The sequence below is a fragment of the Amphiprion ocellaris genome, chromosome 5 (assembly GCF_022539595.1).
Source record: "Amphiprion ocellaris isolate individual 3 ecotype Okinawa chromosome 5, ASM2253959v1, whole genome shotgun sequence".
Classification (NCBI taxonomy): Eukaryota; Metazoa; Chordata; class Actinopteri; family Pomacentridae; genus Amphiprion; species Amphiprion ocellaris.
Genome location: NC_072770.1, coordinates 5,956,466 through 5,980,268, shown reverse-complemented (window position 1 = coordinate 5,980,268; position 23,803 = coordinate 5,956,466). Strand labels below are relative to the sequence as shown.

Sequence of the window (23,803 nt, the reverse complement as noted above, 5' to 3'; positions counted from 1 at the left end):
TTTTCTTCTTTTTCTACCAGCTGAAAAGGTTTTGCTAACAGGGTTGTTGTGGGACACACGTTCCATACATATTAATTATTTTTTAAAATATGTTGATTAAAAAAAATGTTCCCACATTTACAGGAGACATCAAAGAAAAACATTATAACAAAAAAGGAGGTTTGGGTTTCATTTGAATGGTTTAATTTGAGATTCAATTTGTCATCATTGGGGTGGGACAAGAGAAAAATGGCATCGTAGAGGGAACTCCAGACTTACTTGGTATTTTAAAAAATATTTTCAAACATTCTTTTCTCCTAGTTTTTTTAAATTTTTTTTTTAGATTTGGTCTCAGGACAAGTAAATTTACACTAACTGCATGTTTTAGTATTTTGTATGTGGATTATTTTAAATTTGATGGGTGGGATGTAAAATGTCCAATTCTGGAATAATCGACTAATATTTGGCAGTCAAAAAAAAAAAAGGATATTAATATGTCTGCAAATTTTCTTTTCATTCCCCATCTCACTCTTACAATCATGAAAACTAATCAGAACTAATACAGAATCCAGTTAATTCCATCTGCCTTGGTTGAAGTCAGCTTAACTTGCTAGAATCCTGCGTCGTCTTTGATAAAATTAACACATATTAATGGAAATTTAAATTCAAACAGCGCCTTTCAATTACAGTAATGTAGTACGGTATTTCAAACAAGATTGTGTTTTCTGTATGTGCAGCAGCCTCTTTTGTGCGTTCTTCATTTGACCTGTGGCTTTCACTCAGTCAGTTTTCTCGAGAGTCTTGAGCAGGTGAGTGCTACTCTTGTGAAGGAATGATAACTCGAGTTTGCACACAAGCTTAAAAACTAATTCAAAACTGAAATTGCCCTTGAGTTAGACCTATGGAGTGCAGATAATAATCTCCAAAAAGTCAGTTAAACAGTCACAGACTACATCGCTGTCTTGGCCAACACCGAGAAACCAGACAACTACTGTGTCACTCATACAAGCATGAAGCATTGTGTTTATCTTTGCTTTTACTGTAAATCTTACATTGTGTCCTATCCAGCACAATGGACTGCTCATCTATGATGAATCTCATGCAAGAAGTATTTCAACAATTGCAAATTAATTATCACAAGAAAAATCATATAAACACACATCTCTAAAAGCCTATTCAACACAACTGAAAAAATTCTGCCTTTATTTAGAGCTTTTCCTTCTTCTCATTGAAACTGCAGCTTCCCTCCAGCCTTGTGTGCTTCTGCACACTTTGCTCAAAGCTCTGTTCATGTGTATACACTGCTGAAGTGTACATTTGCATATTTGTTTGTATGTCTGCAGGCTTATTTGTTTTGCGTTACAGTATGTATTTGTTTCTGTGTGTGTGTGTGTGTGTGTGTGTGTGTGTGTGTGTGTGTGTGTGTGTGTGTGTGTGTGTGTGTGTGTGTGTGTGCAACAGGGGTTCATGAACCACAGCACCTGACTCAGGGCCAGTGACGAGTAGCTGCCATCTGCTCGGCCCTGAGGGAGTCCACCAGCCACCCAGAGCTGCTCGGCCCTAACAGGTACGTCTGATATCTCCAAACCACCAAACAGCAAATAATGAGGGGCAGACGGCTGCACCCCCCCAATCACCACCACCAGGAAAACCGTCAGAGGTGCCTACTGAGATTTTCAGCAATGTAAGCAGTTCTGTGGAGGTAGGGAGTTTTAATGGCTGGCTGTGGTTGGCTACTCTCCCATCAAAGGCAGGGACATCCATGCATCATGCAACATCCACACTGTGACCACATGCTTTTTAACTCTTCAGGCAGGAATGACACATGACTCACATATTGAAGCTTCCCATGTAAAACAAAGGATCAGTATCATGGCCTTTGAGCACTCCAACATGTGTGGTTGCACTATGCTGCCTATAGATGGCGATGTTTCAAAGGAAACTTGTGCAGGCTGCTGTGTGCAATTTATCTTGACTTCTGAATGGAAATAAAAGGCAGTGAATTCATTGTAAAATGTGTGAATGCTTATATTGCTTTATAAATTCTAAAGCTGGGGCTGTTTTCATTTGACTGGCTGGCTGAGTGAGTGATCCCAGCCGGCTGCTGTGATCTGATTTGGTTTCACTTGAGAATATGTGTGGATAAATACAACCCACTGGTGCATGTGGAAGGCTGTAATTTCCCAGATGCATAAAGATTGCTATCATTTGACAAATAAGCCTCTTATGGACATTGACATTATCTCCATCCTGTGTGCTGTTGATAACACAGACAGCCTGGGTTCAGTGTCAACTCTTTATTAATCACATTGATAATTTATGAGCAATAATTATTATTAATATTCGTCTTCTTTGATTCATATATAGAAACTTGGGAGAGTCCACTTTGTGTCTAAAAGGCATAAAAATGAATTGCAAGGCGCTCAAGTTGTGCCAATGGATGACGCGACGGAGGTTGGGTCTAAAAGCGCACACTGTACGTGAGGTGCAAGTGAACTGATGGGTGACTTCATGTAGCACCGGCATCCACACACACACACACACACTCATCCACACACACACTCATCCACACACACATCCACAGAGGGAGAGAGGTAGAGGGAGAGAGGAAGGGATGTTATGTGGCAGCCTGTTACAGAAATAATCAATCCCTGAACGCGGCGGGAGGGTCACTTGATCCGGACTCCTTCTCAGCGGCTGACGGGGAGATGCTCACTGCTGTCCAGATGACTTTACAATCTGTGCGACGCTTCAGTGTAGAATAAATTAACTAGCAGTTCTTCTCGCTGTAGCTTCTTTGGTGTCCACATACATTTACAGACTGATTGTCTGGCTGGCTGGCTGAGACGCGGGACGTTTCCTTCCTACAATCCCCGCGAAATAACCCGCTCTGCGCTCCTCATGAATGAGTCTCCTGCTATTCCAAGGTGAGTAGTCCATCCATTACTGTTAGCGGCGGAACAGCAGCTCCTGGAGCAGCCCGGCTGTGTGTAGAAGGACGGTAAAGTTGTGCAGACTTTACGCACCTCGGACGCTGCGAAAAGACGCACAGTGGCACCGTGTACTCTGAATCGAGGTATGGTTTAATGAGGAATTCATGTGTCTGTTGGCCACCTGTAAGAACCGGCGGATGTGGGCTGATGCTCTGCAGGGAGAGCGGGTGAAAATGCCCTCAGCTTCAGTACCAGTCAGACGCAGAGCAGCGCTGTATTGGGTTTGGTGCAAATAATTGCATTATCACTGGATAAATTTCACTCTACTTTACACAAAGCCTGCTATACAACAGCCTGCTCATGCAGATTTTTTTCCAGAACTCTTAACGCGTGTGGATTATTCTGGGCAGTGCATCAGATCCCCGGTCATCAGGAGGATACCAGAGCGAAGTGTTTAGCTTGTGCAGCCTTGGCAGCCGGGGCAGAGCAGGAGCCACTGGGAGGCTGATAAGGCTGGGCAGGAGCTGAGACTGAGCCCGAGTCCGAGAGAACTAAAGCGCACAGAGCTGAAACAATGCCAGCCTCTACAATGCTGTTGACCAAGTGCATCTTTGTTCAAGCCACCGTCTCTGTGTGTGTTTGTGGCAGCAGGGGCTGAGGAGGGGTGCTAGTTGGATTCATGGCTCTTTGACTCTCACCCTCATGCAAACCAGATGAACCCCTCTTCCCTCTGTGCTCTTTCTGGTCCGGCTTATCTGGCCAGCCAGTTGGACCAGCTTTTATTCTCTTGGCCCCTCCAGAGTAGGTAAAGCCTCTCGTGGAGAGAGAGAGATTGGCTTCTCTCTTGGCATGCTCATGCCAGTCATGCGCTTCAGCATTTTATCAGTTGCCTGCTAATTTTAGAATTTAAATGAATCTCCACATTAGTTCTGTCCTCCTCTCTTTTGCTGCAATGACAGCAATAAATTAAACTGAGGTTTGCTTTGTGACGATTTTTGTTCCTCTAAGGTGTAGTTGAGGGTAAACCAATCTAAAGTCCCCAGCTGAGCTATTTTTTAGAGGGTCACCTAATCCTAAATTCAAAAAGACATATTTCCTCCTTACTACTTGTGGTTTCGAGCAATGCGATAGTTTTGGTCTTACATGACAAGGCTTTGAGATATCCATCTCTGAGATTTGTGCTATAATAGTGACTATTCCCAGATATTCAGGATTATCCCCAGAGCTCAGAATTATCAGTTATGATGGGAGCTTTGTTACAAGAAATCTTTCTTTGGAAAACCACTGAACAACTGTAGATTATGCAGTGGAAGTGGGCCATCGTTTCAAAAAATGCGAATTACTGTTAAGACTTTCAAGCTCTTTCATTCCTTTCAGTGTAACAAACAATGTTTTCTTCATTAATTTTGGAGTGTTGTAGAGGCAGATATCTCAAAATTTTGACATTAGTTTAATATCTGAACTCTAAATTCTAAGTTGAATCATTTTAATATCATATATCCACACTGCTTTTAAGAATTCAGAATTAGACTGATTCACTGTACAAAAGAAGTTTCTGGGGGAAAAACATGGCTCTCTGTTGCATTGGCCATATATCAGTATGTACCAAGTGTTGTAATTCCTTCACCTTTAACAGTGTTCGTAGTGGCAGTAGTTTGAGTGTAGAAGAAATGTCGGTGAAACTGCATTATTTTGGAGTCTTTTGACCCCGGAGGCAATGCCGGGACAGCGTAGGTAAAGTAATTTAGAACATCTGTCTCTGTCATTTTCACCCACAAGCGAGGAGTTAAGTGTTATCTCAGACTTCTACAGAGATTAATGAGCTACTGTAAGTTCGAGAGGATAAAAAAAAAGAAAAGAAAAGGGAATGAGGAACATGCCAAAGCTATACAGCAAGAAAACTGCTCTTGATTTAAATGACCACCAGTTCAATCTGTGACATTGATTTCTGGAGTAATTTGAATATCAGGGAGCACAATGTGGGTCAGGGGCAAATGCGATGCACAGTCGCTGCAATAATACATCAGGCGAATTAGTGTATGTAACACAATTACACAGTGTGTGAGTGCACAGCAGCTCACTTCGACTACCCAGAGCTGGAGACCCCCCACCTCCGAGCCTCACCCCTCCACCCACCGCTACCCCAGTTGCCCATGGAGACACTGATTAAACACGACTGTTCAGATGCTACAGCCTGAGGAGGAAGAAGAAGTCAAGCCCCCAGTGTGTGTGTGTGTGTGTGTTAATGTTTGCATGTGTGCGCTCTCATTCACATGCTATTTCACTCTTTGCATAAGAGTGTGTATATCGGATAGAAGAGGCAAAGCAACAAAAAGAGGAGAGTGAGAGAAGAGGGCTGTAATAAAGGAGAGGAGAGCAAACAGTGATATGAAACCAACACTGATGGGAGAAAGAAACAGAGAGACAAAGAGAACAAAATACTGCAGACCATCAAGCACAGCTGATGTTCTGTTGTCCTTTTCTCTTCTTCATCCCCTTTCAATCTTCATGCTTCCACTTATTTCAGTGTGTGATCCAGGCCCAGAGGGAGCTGGATATACAGGTGGAGGAACGGAACCTCACAGGAGTGGAGAGGAGAGTAGTAAGTGGAAATAGAGAGGTAACAGGAGTGAGAAAGACTAATAATGGCAGGAATAGACTGAGAGGAAGAGAAACAGCACTGGTGGCAAACAAGGGAGGAGAGAAGTGAGAGGGAGGAGAGGTACAAGTGGAAAGTGTGCAGCTCACCTGCCAGATGGCAGCTTTGGCAACGCTCAGCATGCAGTGATGGCGGTCTTGCAATATGGTGCATTGCCTCCAGATTGTCACACCGTTGTAGACACAAACAGTGCAATAACTTTGCTGATGTGTGTGTTTTGCATGATTTTCTTTGGCACTGGTGTGAGCAGACAGCATATGGCCATAAAAAAGCTGACAAGTTGAGTGATATCACATGGCTTTTTTCCTCTGAAAAATATAGACACTTTAACTTTGAAGAGTTCTGTCATAAAGTGGAATCCACATGAAGAACAGTTTGCTCATCAAACTAAACTATCCAGTTTATGAAAACAGTTGCATATTGTTTTCTGTGGTTCTGAAGCCACTGTAAATCTTCAAAGGCCAGTTTGATGTTGGCATTTACCAGATCTGGACGTTGTAAACTTGTATAGTCTGACTGACCGGATGCAGAATTTGGTGAAAGCTGTCATTTCTGCTATGCACTTGAAATGGCTGTCTCCTCCCCTCCTCCCCGCTATCTGTATATTTTCAAAATTTTCAACCTCTAAGCAGCAACCCACACACTGAAAATGGCAAGTTTTGAAGATGTGGATTGTGCAATAAAGCAGTCCTGTTTGTTTCCCCCCCCCCCCAGAGAGTCTGCCATTTTAATGACAGTGTTTGCCTCTTTGTGTGCAAATGATCCATAAAAACTATTTGCCCCATCACTATTTTTTCACAGGGGCACTGTTGCTGCATCCTGGGCATAGCATCACCACAGACAATTGTGATTATTGTTTAGAAATACAAACACGCTAGGGCATTAATTTGCCGATAGCAGAATAATGATGAGGTGCAGCGAGACCATGCTACAGCGCTATGGGCATACATCTGGTTATGCAACACTACAAACTGTATAATAAGAAGGTGTAAAATCCAGTGTTTCTGGAACTTCACTCATTATATGCACCACAGAAGTCAGGCTAACGCAGTCTCAGCTGAATTGATTTTTACATTATCACAATTCTAGCTTTTTCGTGCTCCTAACAAAACTGCAATACTACTAAATTGCTGGAATTGCTGCCCCTTTAACTAGTGATTCATATCATGTTTGACTGCTTTTAAACTTTTTCTAATTTCATGCGCTCATGATGAGGGAACAAAAATAGCAGCCTTTGAACATTCAAATTAGCTATTAATTAAAATGTGATAATTTAATGCAGAAATGAAAATGCAAAAGTGATTGTGGAAGTCTGTTCTATGACATGAAAAATGCAGTAATTTGTTTTTACATATCTATTCTAATTGTGATATCCTGATTATCTACCTCTCACCACACAAGCCAAAAGAAGCGATTTTTCTGATCTTTGACAACTGTGTAACTATCCATTTTTAAGAAACTAGATAAATTGATATAGAGTTTGGTGGAATGTCTTTTTTTTAGTTCTGTGGATGATGACTAGAGCCTAGACTTCTGCTTAAACAACTGCTTTAAAGCAAAAAAAAAAAAGGTCACTTTAGAAATGACAAAGGCAATGAAACTGTCATTAATTCCAACTTGTTTTAGGACCCAAAATCAATGTCCAGTGAACTATATGTGATTATTTACAGTATTTAATCACACTACTATCACGCTATTCAAAGTATTGCTGGTCAAAAAAAAAGAATAGAATAGAATATGGTTTTATTGTCATCATACAGTGTATAATGAGATTGGGGAGCTTCGCCTTTTCAGTGCAAAGAAATCTTAAAGATAGTGCAAAACAGTCTATTTACAAATATACAGTATAAATAACAGTGAATATAAATACCAGAGTGAATGAGGTAGTGGTGTATATTGTACATTTCACATTGGCTGGGTGTGACACATGAGACATGTGAGAGTTCAGGGTGGTGATGACTCTCGGAAAGAAGCTCTGTTTGTCCTCGCTTTAATACATCTGTAACGCCTCCCAGAGGGCAACATATCAAAAAGTTGAGAACCTGGATGTGAACTGTCCTTGATGATGTTCTGAGCTCAGCTGAGGCACCGGGTGGAGTAGATGTCCATGAAGGAGGGGAGAGGACAGCCAACGATCCTCTGAAGCCTCGCTCTGTTTGCCTCAGTGCAGCTCCCGTACCAGGTGGAAACACAGAACGTCAGCAGGCTCTCTATGGATGAGCTGTAGAAGGCCAGTAGCAGCTTCCTGTCCAGGTTGTTCTTCCTGAGGACTCTCCTTCTTTATGACAGCCGTGATGTTGCCTGTCCAGGAGAGGTCATCGGAGATCAGGACTCCCAGGAACCTGAATGTGTGGACTCTCTCCACACACTCGCCATTGATGTAGAGGGGGGGCGGGCCGGTTCTGTTCCTCCTGAAGTCCATGATGATCTCCTTTGTCTTTGAGGTGTTAGTGTCAGGTTGTTTACTGAACACCAGGTTGTGAGTTTCTGGACCTCCTCTCTGTAGGCTGTCTCATCTCCCCTTCAGATCAGACCGACCACTGTGGTGTCGTCAGCAAATTTGACGATGATGTTGTTTCTGTGGGCCGGTCTGCAGTCATAGGTGTAGAGACAGTACAGGAGGGGGCTCAGCACACAGCCCTGTGGTGTACCGGTTCACCGGCGTGCAAGAGGCACATTTGGAGTATTTAATCTAGTCCAATCGAGTCTAAGGCTGACTTCATATGTTTCATTGACACCAAGTTAAAAGAGTCAGTTACAACCATGGCATTTAACATTCCTGGGTACAATCTGTTGGAGGGACAGGAGAGATGGCAGAGTTAGCAGCTCAATGACTAATGTTGCTATTTTCCCAAACATGGGAAATAGATACTGCACATTCATCCCTCCTTTCAAACAGAACCTACAACTCCCAGGTTTTAAGAACATGACAAGTTTTAGGTATTTACTCTTTCAAGCAGCTTGCTTTTAATAAAAGTGAAATCTCAACACCATCCGTATTATAGGATACTGTCTAACACGTATGACTAGGGAAGACATAGTATTTGGAGTAAGCTGCTGAATGCATTTCATGGCAGCTGAATGTGTCAGCTTCATCTCTGAATGAGCAACCTGGTTGATTTTCCTTAAAAGTTGTGATGCAATCTTAATAAGTTGGACTCGACACAAGTTTGGACTGCATGCTGTCGTATTAACAGATAAATATGTGCAAGATCACAGCATAGTCTACTTTGAGTTGTGTGAAGGGATTTGGGGAAGGCCTTTTTCCAATTTTCACGCCAATACTGATCCAAAAACATTCCAAAGCACACAAAAGAAACACCTTTTGCATTCACTTTTATCTTCTATTTCACACATTACAAACTGAAAGGTCCATAAAAATACTGTAATGAAGACAGAGTCTGTATCAGGGCAGATTAATGAGACTCACCATTAATGAATATAGTCTGGGTTTTGACAAAACGCTAACAAGATCTAAAGTTTAGTTTGTTGCTTCCAGCTGTTTGTAGGAGTTTATTAAAAGCCTGCAGCATCAAACAGCAGAAGGATCCATATGAGCGTCTCCAAAGTGAGACAGCTACACACATTTACACTACCGTTCAAAAGTTTGGGGTGACTCAGACAAATTCATGATTTCCATAAAAACTCACACTTTTATTCATGTGCTAACATAAATGCACAAGGGTTTTCTAATCATCAGTTAGCCTTTCAACACCATTAGCTAACACAATGTAGCATTAGAACACAGGAGTGATGGTTGCTGGAAATGTACCTCTGTACCCCTATGGAGATATTCCATTAAAATCATCTGTTTCCTGCTAGAATAGTCATTTACCACATTAACAATGTCTAGACTGTATTTCTGATTCATTTAATGTTATCTTCATTGAAAAAAAGTTTTTCTTTCAAATATAAGGACATTTCTGAGTGACCCCAAACTTTTGAACGGTAGCGTATGTAAGTCACCCCACAGCACTAACTTCATTAATGACTTAGAATGATAAACTGTCTCCAACATAGAGACAATATTAGTCAGGATGTAAGGGTCAGTCATAGACAAGACAGAATCAGAGTTCATAAGATCATAAAATCATTTGTTGCATATCAGCTGTCCTCAGGTTGAGGTCTGAGTTCCATCACAGCTGTCAGGATACACCGATCAGGCATAACATTATGATGACCTGCCTCATGTGCTGGTCCCCCTTATGTGGTCAGAAATGCTCTGAACTATTGGATTGGACCAGAGGACCTCTCAAGATGTATTATGGAGTCTGACACCAGAACCTTGGCAGTGGATACTTTGGCTGATCTGGGTTGTGCGGTGGGGCCTCTGGGAATCAAACATGTTCCACTGCATCCTGTTGACGCTTGATCAGAATGGGATCCTGGAAGTTTGGAGGTCAAATCAACATCCTGGGCGACTGTCATTATCCCCAAGATGTTCCTGATTGGTTGATGTTTTTGCGATGAGGTGGGGTGCATTTCCCCAGTGACATTTAGGATTGTTTTTTGCATGAGGGAGTGTGCTTGTTCTGTTACAACGTCTATTGGGGTGTCTAAGTCTCATCAACACGGATGTCAAAATCCAAGGTTTTCCAGCAGAACACCACATACTACCAATATGATCCATGTTAATTCACGTCACCTGTCAGTGGTCATAATGTTATGGCTGATCGATGTATTTTTGGAACATAAATAAACCGCTACTGGTTATTTTGGACAGTTAAATGAGCCTAGATTTTTTAAGGTGCTCTGTTTCGCAATATACATCACTTAATGTGTAGTCAAATCTTGCGTATAGGGCAAATATTGTGTGTGTGGTGTGGCTCTTTCTGTCACTGTGGTGAGTATGTCTGAATGAAGCTGTGAGGAACATTAACCTAAGTGACCTATGTCTGAATAACAGAATGCTGTTACTTTAATGGGTAGATGAAGCCAGCGATGTTACATATTCCATGTCTGAAAAGGGCTTGAGTGTCCACTTCCCAGAAAAATGTCCAGAGTGGTTGGTCAGTGGCAACATCTTCATAATGGTCCCCATCTGGTTACCTACAACATCTCCCATAAGCCCAGACTAACTGGACTACATCTGAGACTGCTGTAGAGTGATCAGCCCTTGGCAGCCACAAACCAGATGGGATTGGACTTAATAGACTTGGAGAATTCAATTTTAATTTGAAGATCAAGTCACATTAAGAGGGACAGGTTGTAGCGAAGGGAAACGTTCTCTGCTGTGTATTCGCTGTAAATTTTTCACTGTTTCCAAAGTATGTGCTATCCCTGAAGGCTTTTTTGTATGAAGGATCTCAAAAACCTATTTGCCTTCCAGTAAAATTCTATTTGAGTGAAATTCACCTGTCTTTGCGGTCCTGGTAGAACTCTGGCCCACTAGGGTACTGTTCTTCTAACCAGGCTATTGCTATTTCTGAACATTGAGGACATTTTTGTGCATTTTCTCAAAATCAAGTGAGAGACTTAGGAAAGTGGATCACATTTCTGACTAGGTTAGAATTAGAAACAAGCCAGGCTGGACCAAGCATGAAAACAGACTGAGATAATCTGGGCAGATGCTTGTATTTGTACAGCTTTTGGGTGAATGGCCCCCAAAGGCTTTATTTGCACTGTGGATTAAATGTTAAATGGGCTTTGGAGCAGCAGATACATACAGGGAAAGTTGTTGAATAGTAGAACATACACCAGCTCTCCTCCTCTTTCCTGTTCCTCTCTCCCTCACTCGCTGTCTATCGCCGTCTCCTCGTCCTCACAGTGATTTGTCAGCAGTGGAGGTAGCAGCTGTTCCTTTTGCATTGTAATTTCTTTGATCGTAATTATTCGTGCCAGCTACCTCCAACCTTGGCATCCTCCACCCCAAGAAGCCATATGGGCAAAGAGGGAGGAAGCTGAGGAAACATACAGGCTTCTTTGGAATAAGTTCTTTGATTTCAGCGTGCAGTGGTGTGGGAATTATGGACATATGCGCTTCATAGCTTCACATGGATGCTCTGCATCACAGTGTTTGATTATTTTTCTCATTCATGCATTCGCTGGGGTCTAGTTTCTGTCAAATGTAATGTATTTTCCCTGTCAGATCTCCATGATGTATGCATGCAAAAGCAATATAGCCTTGCACATCTGTAAGTGAATCAGTCTGAACAGAACTATAGCTTTGCTCTACAGAAAGAGAAATGTCAACTCAGACAAAGAAGAAAGAGACTCAGAAGATGGGGAGCAGACAATAAAATTACAGCCATGCTAGAGGCTGACTATCAGGCTTATAGTTACTCAGGCAAGTAAAAATGGCTAAAAGATAGTGCTCTTACGGTATAAAAAACACAGCTAGTAAGCTGTTCTGTGTCTGTCTCAGGGCTAGAGAGTAGTGCTCACATTTCACAACCCACATTCTCTATTCTCTTCAGCTGCACTGTCTGCAGAGCACTCTGAACCCCGGCTGACTCCTCTGTTTGCCCCTTGTTCTTCTTCCTGCACTTAAGCGACACTAAGGATGAGGGGTGCTGGGCAGCTGATGCAGCACGGCAACTCACACAGATGCAGTGTGGCTCCTAAGAAAACACAGCTCACTCTGTCTTCTTCTGCCATCACTGAATTATAGAAGACCCTCTATTGCACTCGGACTGCATTGGTTTTCATCACAGCACTAGAGGTCACTTTGACTTCCCCCTCTACGCTCATCATATATGCAACACGAGGGCTTCCGCAGTTGAGATGAGCAAGCTTCAGGTCACCATTAACCAGGGAAGACCGACAATGAGATTTATGGAAGGGGAGACAGAGCTGAGAAGAGGGAAGGGAGGAGAAAGGCATGCATGGTTAAATCTGACTGTAGCAGCAGTGCCCTTCATCTGGTCCCTGCTCTTAACAGCAATTTCAGATATAGAACTGTATCTGCATGTATAATACATATGACCTAAGATAATGGCATGCATTGCAGAGGAGGCTGCTGACTGTGTTGTGGTGATGTGTTGGAATTGGTCCCCTATGTCATATTTGCCTGTGCCCCGGTTCCTTGCAGCATCCTGCAGTTATTAGGAGCGGAGCGTATTGCGATGACATAGTGCTGTTTTACTGTTCCCCACAGACACCCTCCGCTACTCTACCATCAAGATTAGTGGCTGGCTAGAGAGTCCTAAAACCTGCAATAGCTGTGCTGACCAATAAACGAAACAACAAGCTTGGAAAAAAAGGCAATTATGGTTCATTTTTGTTAATATAAAATAATACTGGGACACGCAGTCACACCAGAACTGCCAACAAAACTAAATGAATTCGCACCAAATTGTACCAGTTTTTGGAAAATACTTGCCTCACAAAGTGTTGGTGCCATTTCTGTAAATTCTGGTTGTAAGACACCCCCCCCCCCACTGAGAGAAATGTTTGGGGGAAGAGTTCTGTTTGAATTTACATTGTAGAACATAATGATAAAAATTAACCACAGGCCAACTGTCATAAATTTTCACTGCGCTGCTCAAAGGGAAGATATCCTGTGGGTATGTGCAGCGCGAGCATCCATGCTACACATTATGCCCTGTGAGGCCTGAATCTGTGAAGGAGGACTCCGAAAGGTGGGGCCCATGACTCTGGGCATCCCCCTCCTCAACGCAGCTGCAGATAAAACACGGTGGGCTGATCACAAAACATTGCTCTTTCTAATAAACCCCACTGGTCCCTTGTGATTCAATATGACATTCATTTAAAAGTCATCGTTAATAAAGACGGCATTTTCATGTCCTAATTCCCCGACTCATCACTGTAGGTGCCAGCGACAGCCCCTGGCTCTGGCTTGCCGGCTCCCTCCTCCCTCCTGTCTCTGCCACGTTTGACCTACTTCTGTCTCCACAACATTGTAAACAGATCTACTAATTGCCTTCATTTATTCATTTGGAAGTCAAGTTCTGTTGCGACTGGCACCCTCCCAGCCCATTCATGTGTAATGTGTACAATGCTAGCCCTTCCCCCATTGAGTCGCCCATGTGTATTTGATGAAAACCCCAGACAAAAGTACCCCCTATGACTTTAAATACTATATGTACAAACATTGTTGTGAAGTGCAGCAGCCATTTTTTTTCTTTAAATCCTTAATGATCTCCAAGAAGAAGAAACGTGCTGTGAAACCTACTGTATGGACCCAGAATGGCCTGCACGCTTCTGCACAGCCTGCTTGTAATCATGAGGACAGAAGCTGTTTTGACTATTGTAGTTCAGACACTTTTCCACCCCCGTAGTCTCATACTGTTATTGTCTCTGTATAGCCTTAGAAATCTAGGCCACAAAAAAAAAACAACGGCAACAAAAAATAAAAAGTTTTTATCACCTCTGTCGTGAGTGACAATGACTCCTATTGTTGACTAAGTGTGAGAACAGAGATGCATCTTCTGACCTTTAGAAATATCGTGGCACAGTCTGTTGACAGCATTCCCAATCTCACACAGATCTATAATCCTAAACAGAAACAAGATAGACTTGAACACCAGGCTGTTTGTACTAAATACGTCTTTCCTTTAAGTGAAAAAAATCCTGTTATACCATTTTAGTGTTGGTGCTGGAAAATGTAGCCTCTTCAAAAAATATATATATTTCAAGAATACAGACAATTTTAGCTTAAAGAAAAAGCTTTTTGGCATCATCATCCAGGTCAAGACCCTGTCATGAACCCAAAGTTGTAATTTTCACCACAACAAAAAATATAAAAATGTAAATTTAACGCAAGATGAATGCTGTCAAAAAACAACCTCATACTGTTAGACTTGCATGAGCAGTGCACATCATGCACATGGACAACCTAAGAAATAAATATGCTCTATGAACATTTTAGTTAATCTCTTTCACAGATGGGTCAAACAAGAAATAAAAAAACACCCCTTCCGTCCCATGAATCATGCCTAACGGGGCACTACAAAAGATATGACAGCATTTCAGCCCAATAAAAGCTGAACCCAAAGGATAGATTTGCTTCCACTGATCAGGATCCAGGTCAAAGGGTTGTGTTTGCAGAACACAAGAGGCTGACTTCTCCCTCCTCTGCGCTGCGATTGGTGCCCGCTGAGGGCTCGTGTCCCCAGAGGCCTCAGCAAACCATGTTCCTGTGTGTGAGTGTGAATGAGTCACGTCTGGGCTGGAGCGTGTCTGTGTGGCGAGGCGGAGAATTCAGCAGGGAGGACTGTGCAGGGCGAAGAGCTGTCTCTATAATCCAGGGTAAACACTGAGCAGCATGACTGCACGCCTTAGACGTGACCAAAGCCGGCAGAACAGAAATGGATGAAATGATGAGGCTGCTGCTTGCCTGCAAGCCTGCCCAGGTCTGTTTGCCACCAGCACTTCCTAATTTCTCTTCTTGTTTTTCTCTCCGGTTTTGTAACTCCTCTTGAGGATTTGACTGGAGACTCTCCACACTGAATTAACCTCTGGGTGCCACTGCTGCTCTGTTGTTTATGGTCACGCCAGACTCAAACCTGGCTCAGTAAATATCATTTGGTCTGCTATTTGCTGTTGGACCTCAAGAGCGCTGTCTTATTTATTATTTCTGGTCAAGAAACGGATGCCACTTGGGTTTCTGATAAGATTACAATGCAAATCTCATATAAGTTCTTAAATTGAAAGTTTGGAGGGTGACTTAAACTTGAGAAATCTAAAGTAACAGGACTGTCCATCCATTATCTATATGCCACATCATCGTCATTAGGGTTGCGGTGGGCTGGAGTCTGTCCCAGATGACTTAGGGTGAAGGCTGGGGACACCCTGGACAGGTCACCAGTCTATCACAGGGCTACATATACAGACATTTTGAGTTACTAATTAACCTGAGCGTGTTTTTGGACTGTGGGAGGAAGATGGAGAACCCAGAGAAAACCCACACATGCACAGGGAGAACATGCAAACTCCATGCAGAAAGATCCCGGGAAGGCTGGGGTGCAAACCGGGGATCTTCTAGCTGCAAGGTGAAAGTGCTAAACACCAAGCCACTGTGCAGCCCATACTAGGACTATGTTGGACAAAACAGAGGCAAACACAGTTAAATCAGCTGCTTTAATGGCAGCTCAAGAATATTTTTCAGTCTGACTTCTGTGATCTAACCCATCCACCCACAGCTCTTTAATGTATTATATGACACTCTGTTGTCTAAGAAGCCTACATCAAAAAGCAAAAGAGATTCAAAAAAGGGTTTGCACTCCAGGGAGTGTGTTTCTGATCACTGCTAGATTAGGCTATTTTCTCTACAGAATACCAGCACATGAATCTCAGCAACAGTTTACACTTCAGTTTACCCAGAGGCCATCAAAACACAGAAATGTCACTGCTTCCTCTGCAAACATTTCAAAACGCCTGAATACTAATTTCATCATGTTTTCACATGAAGAGAACAAATGAACACAGAAACTGGTTCAGAGACTCATCAGCTTGCAAAGCAGATGATTTGAGGGATTTTCAGAGGGAATTTTCTGGACAACATTTTGTCCAAAATAAAGAAGATGTAAATATTAGAGCCAGCATGTCCTGCCAAATCTTGGCTTTCTGAGAACTAATAAAAGCAAACACAGTTTTTAGTGTCCAGTGAGAAAAAAAAACTAACAAAAGAAAAGAAGCTTCTGTCATCTAATATTCAAAAGCAGAGTCTGTGAAGATAGTGAAAAGCCGTGTGACTGATATTGATTCATTTAAATCTGTGTAAATGTCAGCAGTTATAAATAAAGAAAAGCAAACATTAAACTTCAGATTTAAATGCTGCAGTGCAGTGTGTGACACGTATTGCTCTTCGGTGGCCAATTACTGCTTGAGTTGCTCACACTGAGCTTGCCAAATTGAGCAGAGTAGGTCAAGACACTTGAGTGACTTCTCCCCCTGTGTGAGCGTGGTGGGGACAGATGGACAGGAGATGCCGGAGAGGAGCTGGAGTCGGCCCAGCGAGCTCAGCATCAGTCCATCCGCTTCATCCCTGGCCCTGGCTCAACTCAGCCGGACGTCCTGTTAGTCAGCCAATGGAGAGCACCCACCGCATCATGACCCCCACATTAGGATCTGACATGGCTGTCTTCATTTAACCTTTATTTATACCAGGAAGCCTCACTGAGAAAACACCCTGTTTACATTTGCTTCAGCCAAAAAGACAGTTGCTTTTGAGCTAAGGCCTTCTAGCATTTGGCACAGTATCTTTAGAGGAAATTTAGAGTCCTTTCACTGAGGGGGGTTGATTTATAAAAAAAAAGTCTTATTTGAAGAGTGTGGAGGTGCTTCTGGTGTGGTAATGGAGATGACAAAAGAGGAAGATAGAAACAGTATTTGTGGGACAGACTGGAGAAGATTCTGGTGGCACAGACAGGATTTAGGGTGATGTAGGTGTCTTAATTTATGGCGCATTCTCCTATGCAGGCAGTTTTATTACTCCATTAATGGACTTCGATGAAGTAATGCCATATGTGGAGCCACTACAGTGCTTGTATTGCTTTCACTAAACACCTGTCTTTATTTTGAGATTGGAACCTGTTTTAATTACAAATCAGCTGATTTTTGTCTCATCTACATGAGGAACACTTCAAGCAGACAAAAAATACATAATCCAATAATTATGACAAAGAAAAAACCCCCATTAAAAACAGTAAACCCATCAAACATCCATGTGCCTAACTCATCTATCCTTCAGTCCATCACGCGTTTGACGGACATTGTTTGTCCCCTGGAAATATCTACATAAAATATGCTAATGAAATTAAACAGGGAAGCGTGAGAGTTGATGCTGCCTGGGTCGGAATCATTAATGACTCCCTGCCATCCCTGGAAAAAGCCTGATTAATTTAGGAATGTTGGCCGCAGTGGAGAGTGATTAATTCCTCCTGGATTCAACCATTTAAATGAACAAGGCGGAGGGGAGAGAGGAAAACAGGGAGTCCAAAATATGGATGCATAATTAATACATTTGGATCATTTAATTAGCCACCCAAACAGAGGGAACGCACAGCTACATTGTGTCACTGCTTTGTTCAAGTAATAGACCACAGTTAGTTCTGCCTTACAGACAGGCGAATATAATGAGCCCTCCTGTTGATAGGGGGAATATTGGACCCTCTCTCAGGCTAGTAAATATGTGGAGACAGTTTGAACAAATGATTACTTGTTTCTTTGATGTCTCCTGTGTCTGACTGAGCGGAGATAGAGCAGAAAACAAGCACATATATTTCTAGGCTTGTAGATGAAGTGTCTCATGATATCATGAAATCAGTTTTTCACACTCGAAAGAATCAAGGGTTTTTTCTTTTTTTGGAGTTTAAAAGCAAATGTCTGTCTTCTCTTTTTCAGAATGATGTGAACATCCGTTAAGAAGGACAAGACCAAACTTCAGCTCATCTGTTTCAGCGCAACCCTGCTCCTTGCTGATACACAATCCTATTTGTCTGTGTTTGGTCATTTTTTGAGCCCTGTGGGGATGGGAACGTGCTCGGATAAAGGATGGACTAACTGCGGCCTCGCTAAACGTCATGGTCATGGTCCTCTAAAGGTCATGTCATGGCCTCTGGCACTGTGGCTATTGACTCTAATCTCTGTGAATCAAAGGACAACTCTTGGAGAGACTCTGAACATCTTCCAATCAGAGAGGAGGGAGTGGTCGCTGAACCACCTGACTGTGCATCAGTCTACTGGAGCTCTGTACATTGGAGCGGTCAACCGAATCTACAAGTTGTCGGCTAATCTCACCCTCCTGGTGTCTCACGATACGGGACCAGAGTATGACAACAAAGCATGTTATCCCCCACTGATTGTCCAGCCCTGCTCTGAGACTTTGGCCTCGACTGACAATGTTAACAAACTGTTGCTCATTGACTACTCTCACAACCGGCTGTTGGCCTGCGGTAGTCTCTACCAAGGCGTCTGTAAGCTGATGAGGCTGGACGACCTGTTCATCCTTGTGGAGCCCACCCATAAGAAAGAGCACTACCTGTCCAGTGACAACCAGACAGGGACGATGTATGGGGTTGTCGTGCCCTCTCAGGGTCAGGATGCCACTCTGTACATCGGCACTGCTGTTGGTGGCAAGCAGGACTACTTTCCAACTATCTCGAGCCGTAAGCTGCCTCGAGATCCAGAATCCTCTGCCATGCTGGACTATGAGCTTCACACCGACTTTGTTTCATCTCTCATCAAAATCCCCTCAGACACACTGGCTCTCGTTCCACACTTTGACATCTACTACATATATGGCTTTGCTAGCGGCAGCTTTGTCTACTTCATGACTGTCCAGCCGGAGACTCCAGAGAATGGGATGCCTGCAGGTGGCTCCCCTGGAGACCTGTTTTACACATCTCGCATCATCCGCCTCTGCAAAGGTGACAAGAAGTTCCACTCATATGTGTCACTTCCTGTGGGGTGCATACACAGAGGCGAGGAGTACCGTCTGCTGCAGGCGGCTTACCTGTCCAAGGCCGGCAAGGTTCTGGCAAAGTCGCTCAACATCAGCTCTCAGGAGGACGTGCTCTTTGCGGTGTTCTCCAAGGGACAGAAGCAGTACCACGACCCTCCAGATCACTCTGCTCTCTGCATCTTCACCATCCAAGACATCAACACGCGCATTAAAGAGCGGTTGCAGTCCTGCTATCAGGGGGAGGGAAATCTGGAGCTCCACTGGCTGCTGGGAAAGGACGTGCAATGCACCAAAGCGGTAGGTGGACTGTTGAGGGAAAAGCATTGGTTAATCCATGGATTCATCGCATATCCTACATACTTAGACTGATTATGAAACCCCACTGGTAGTGAGCAGCATAGATACAGATGTACTGAAAGCTGATTTTACTTTGATTATCCCACAACTGTGATTGCAGCCTAAACAGCTGAAAGGCAGGCAGGTTTCTATGCTGAAGACACCATTCAGGCTTCATGATTCCATGAGAGAAGAAGAGCTGGAGGAGATTAATTCCACAATGCTAATCACAGGAGTTTTGTATGGAGCTTTGATTTCATTCAGGGTTTTGAGCTGACTCCCGCCTCCTTCTCCTCCCCTTTTTCTCCCTCTTTCTCTTCCCATCTCCTTCTTTCTGCTCTTGTCGCTGTCAGCGGTATTTGAACCCTCTGAGACCTGTTCTTGATCTTGAGAAAAGGGCTTTCTTGTAAATGTCCAAGTCTGTGCCTTTGTGAAAGCTGTAATTCTGCATAATGAGCAGCGCTCATAGAAACAAGTTGAAAGCGAACCATGAAAACAATGATATTCATCACATAAATTGCTCTGGTGGTTCCCAACATGTGCTTTGATTCCGCTATGCCATCAAACAAATAAGATGTAATGTTATTCATAAAAGTGGCTGAAGGAAGAAAAGAGATACATAATAATTCATTAATTAACTCCCACTTTGCAGTTAGCCAAAGGGCTTCACATCTAAAATGGCCTGTAAATGAAACATGATCAGCTGTTGCTGTTGAGATGTAATTATACTGCATGTTCCTTTAGTTACACGTGTAATTGCTCATTACAATATCGATAGCCAAATAGGTCTATAGATTCATCAATATGTTTGTGAGACCGGTACTGATATCATAAGCGTTCCTGCCTGTTTTAAGAGTTTTAAGATGTGCAAGATCACTGCTTTAAAAGAACGAAATAGCTCTTTTCTGCTGCTTTTACTGGCACCTACATTACAAAAATGCCTACTGTGCAATCTACCAATCACTACAGTTATAGGACACGGATTCCCCAGACACACTGACAACACTGTGAGGCTGTACAGTGCCAGTTGGGTGCCTTAAGCTAAATGCTAATGTCAGCATGCTTACATGCTCACAATGAAAATGCTACATTTAATGACATTTGATAGTTAGCTTATATAGCTTATTGTGCATGTACAGCTGAAGTTGATTCAAATTAAAATTTTTTATCTAAGTATTTTAGACATATTCTAAAGTCCATAGCCACCCAAGTAAAGATCAGGGGCTCTCTAAAATTTACTAAGAGGTGACAGTTTAAAGGAAAAACCAGAGCATTTGAACCTGATCAGATGGCTCTATTGTGCTGTGGGGCGCATTTTTACTGGCATGGTTTTGGTCCACTTGTCCTTTTACAGGGAAAGGTCACTGCAAATCAATACAAAGTTGATCTGAGTGATCACCTTTATCTTAATGAATCATTTCTATCTTAACAGGGGTACTCTCTTTCAGAATGATAACGCCTTCAATCACAGGGCAGGGGGGTTCACTGAATGGTTTGAAGAGTATGAAAATGATGTGACTCAAATACTGTGGCCTTTGCAGTCACCAGATTTTAACACCTGTTTGAGATTTTGAACCGACATGTTGAGCAGCTCTCTCCATCACCATCATCAAAATACCAGATGAGGAAATAGCTTTTCAAAAAATGTTTTTCCATCCTGTCAGTAAAGTTTCAGCGGCCTGCAGAATCAATGTCGAAGTGCATTATAACTGTTCTAGTAGCACGTAATGGCAAAACATCTTACAAAGACACTTTATAATGGTTTTGCCTTTTATTTGTCACCCATCCTTATGTGCAGAAAAGTCATGGCAATGCACTCAAATCACAAAAGCCAACCTCATGGCAGTACTCAAACTCAAATCATTAGGACGCTCCATCTGGCAACCATAACTATCTGTATTAACTTTCATGACCATCCGATGGTTGTCAAGGCCTTGCACTAAAAAGTGAAAATGCAAACCTGATGTCTGTATAAAATTTTCTGCAAATACATTGAGGACATGTTAAAAACTTCACTGGATTAGTAAAGTGTTTTTGATCAGCTGGTGGTGCTGATGAAATCAGAGGATAACTACAATCATTATGATTCTTCTGCAACATTTGTGTCAAATTTCAAATGACAGACCCATCCAGCAGTTGTGGATGTTTAAATGACAAATATCCACGTGCACAATAGATAGTTTAAAGAGAAAGAAGTTTAAAGAGAGCCTTGAAAGAGAAAGTTGAATGTTTTTGTAGCTTTAGTAATTTATTTTTTTGTTTACAAGACTAAGGTCAGGTGCAAGAAAGAGTTGGATGAGTGTGAAATATGAAGTTTATTTACTTTACACTGAGCTCACTTCACTGATCACATTTAGTAAAGCTCAGGCATATTGCTTGATGAAAGAAAAAACATAGTAAGAACTAATATGTGCAAAAGAAATAAGAAATTAGCTGCCCTAAAAAGGTAGATTTATTTACCAAGTGACAGGCAATTAGGAAAAAGGTTGAGGTGCATGTTAGCTGATGCAATAGGACTGCTTAGCATGCAGCTCCCTTTGATGCTTAATCAAAACCTGACATCTCTTGTGCTGTGTGTTTGTGTGATGTCAGATCAAGTGATCTAAAAATCACAGAAAGAGGCACAAAATACACAGCACTTCTCATGTTTGCCATCAGCAATTAGTCTGCTCCGCAAATTTGCCTGCTCCAAGGCTTGTTGAGAAACGAAGCAGCCCAAAGTCTTTTGATGTAACAATTTTTAACCCTGAAAATTGTGCACTTAGTGCATGTTAGGCTTACCAGAAGTCAGTCTGAGTTCCCTGCTTATATTCGCATGTGTCTACAGTGATCTCAGTCAGTTTCTGGCTCCCATTTCCACCATTCACCCCTTCTCATTACCTCTATCTCCCCACCTTATATATGTCATACTCACTGCTCTTTCCTTTCACTCTCTCTCTCTCCTTTTCTATACTTCCCTCTTTTTACTCCTCCGGTTTTTTTCCTCACGTCTTCTCTAAAAGGCACCCCTGCTATTATTCTTTTAACTATTTCCTTATCTTCAAGCTTTTTTTGGAATATTATTTTTACCGTGTGTACTTAATTGTGTGCTACTGGATGTCTGTTTACAGTGCCTATAAAAAATATTCACTCCACTTGGAGATTTTCCCCTTTCATTGATTTCAGTATTGAATCATAGTATATTTATTTTGTCTTTTTTGACAAGAATTTACAAAAAAAGACTCTTTCATTAGAAAGCGAAAACAGATTTTTGATCAGATCAGAATTGAAATTCTCAAAACTACTTGTTCAATCTTCACATCATTGTGTCACTTGTGCACATCAAAAAATGCAGTTTCTCATTTCTTTGAACAAGTTGCAAATGCTTTGGTACATCCATGCAAATGATTATGTACAATTCTCTGATGTTTCCTACATTATCACTTGCTTATGTCATGTTGATCAAAATGTATTATAATGTGCCTCTGTTGAATAGTCTCACCCTCCACAACATTTAGGCATTAGTTCATCACATAAGTCTTTACATGCAAAATGGTTGAACAAGTTGTCATAATATGTCAAGGATATTTCTATATATTTCCATTAGATTTTTTTTCTAAATTTGTCCTGAATTCGTAAATTGCTCCCAGGTGAATCTTGACTTTCTCTATGAAGGGAAATGTGTGAAGGGTTAGGGTTTTCTGAAATTGCTCAAAAACGCAAGAGGAGATATTCGTGATATGGATGAGAATTCGTGACCCAACAGACAGGAACGTCAGGAGGTGTAGGAAGACTGCACTGTAATTCCTACAGCTGCATGTACAGTTTTCCCTGAGGAGATTGTCCCAAGTTCACATTTCTACTTTTGTTTTTTTCCAGAAGTGGTCTGTCAACAAATTACAATACAAACAGTAAAAGCGTTAATGTGCATCGTGTCCAGTCTCTTGCAATCAGTCTTCATGGTGTAGTTATAGCAAGAGGTCCTGATTGTCCAGTGACTGGACCTTCCAGATACAGGTGTTTTTATACTACAATCATTGAGATACATTCACGGCACTGAGATGATCTGCATTTCACTGATTGTGTGACTTCTAGCACCAAGTGGCTGAACCTGTGTTGAATTAGGTGAATCATGTTTAAGGATGTGAAAACTATTGAAATGGTTTATTTTACATTTTAGATTTACTCCGCCAAGGAACACTGTGGAGTTATGTGACGATTGGCATATTTTTGTCTGTGTGCAACATTACTCAAAAACGGAATAATGAATTTGGATGAAATTTTCAGGGAAGGTCAGAAATTACACAGGGACCACCTCATTTGATTTTGGCAGTGATGCGGCTTATAGTCTGGATCCACGGATTTGTTAAATATTTCTGTATCATTGGGAGATAGCGACACGGCGTCACTGTAACCATGACAACAAGAGAACGCTATGTCAGCTGCCTGATGATCATCACTTGATTGCGATCCTACTACAAATCGACCGCTACGGACTTATCAGGTCTTATCCGTTGAAAATGATACAACTGAGCAGCCTCGGCAGAGTAC

The 23,803-nt window shown here is 42.2% G+C and overlaps 1 protein-coding gene across 2 annotated transcripts in view; it reads left to right on the top strand.

Annotated features, from left to right (window-relative positions):
- The first annotated feature begins 2,509 nt into the window (after positions 1-2,509).
- LOC111565004 (plexin-A2-like) overlaps positions 2,510-23,803 on the top strand; it is an 88,133-nt gene continuing 66,839 nt past the window's right edge. The window contains exons 1-2 of one of the 2 annotated variants that reach the window (XM_023264924.3): positions 2,510-2,906; positions 17,878-19,234. In XM_023264924.3, the coding sequence (XP_023120692.2) occupies positions 18,005-19,234 (1,230 nt within the window). In that variant the 5' untranslated portion in view covers positions 2,510-2,906; positions 17,878-18,004. Of the gene's footprint in view, positions 2,907-14,746; positions 14,886-17,877; positions 19,235-23,803 lie in introns of those variants that run through there. The other variant, XM_055010854.1, reaches the window with a different exon arrangement.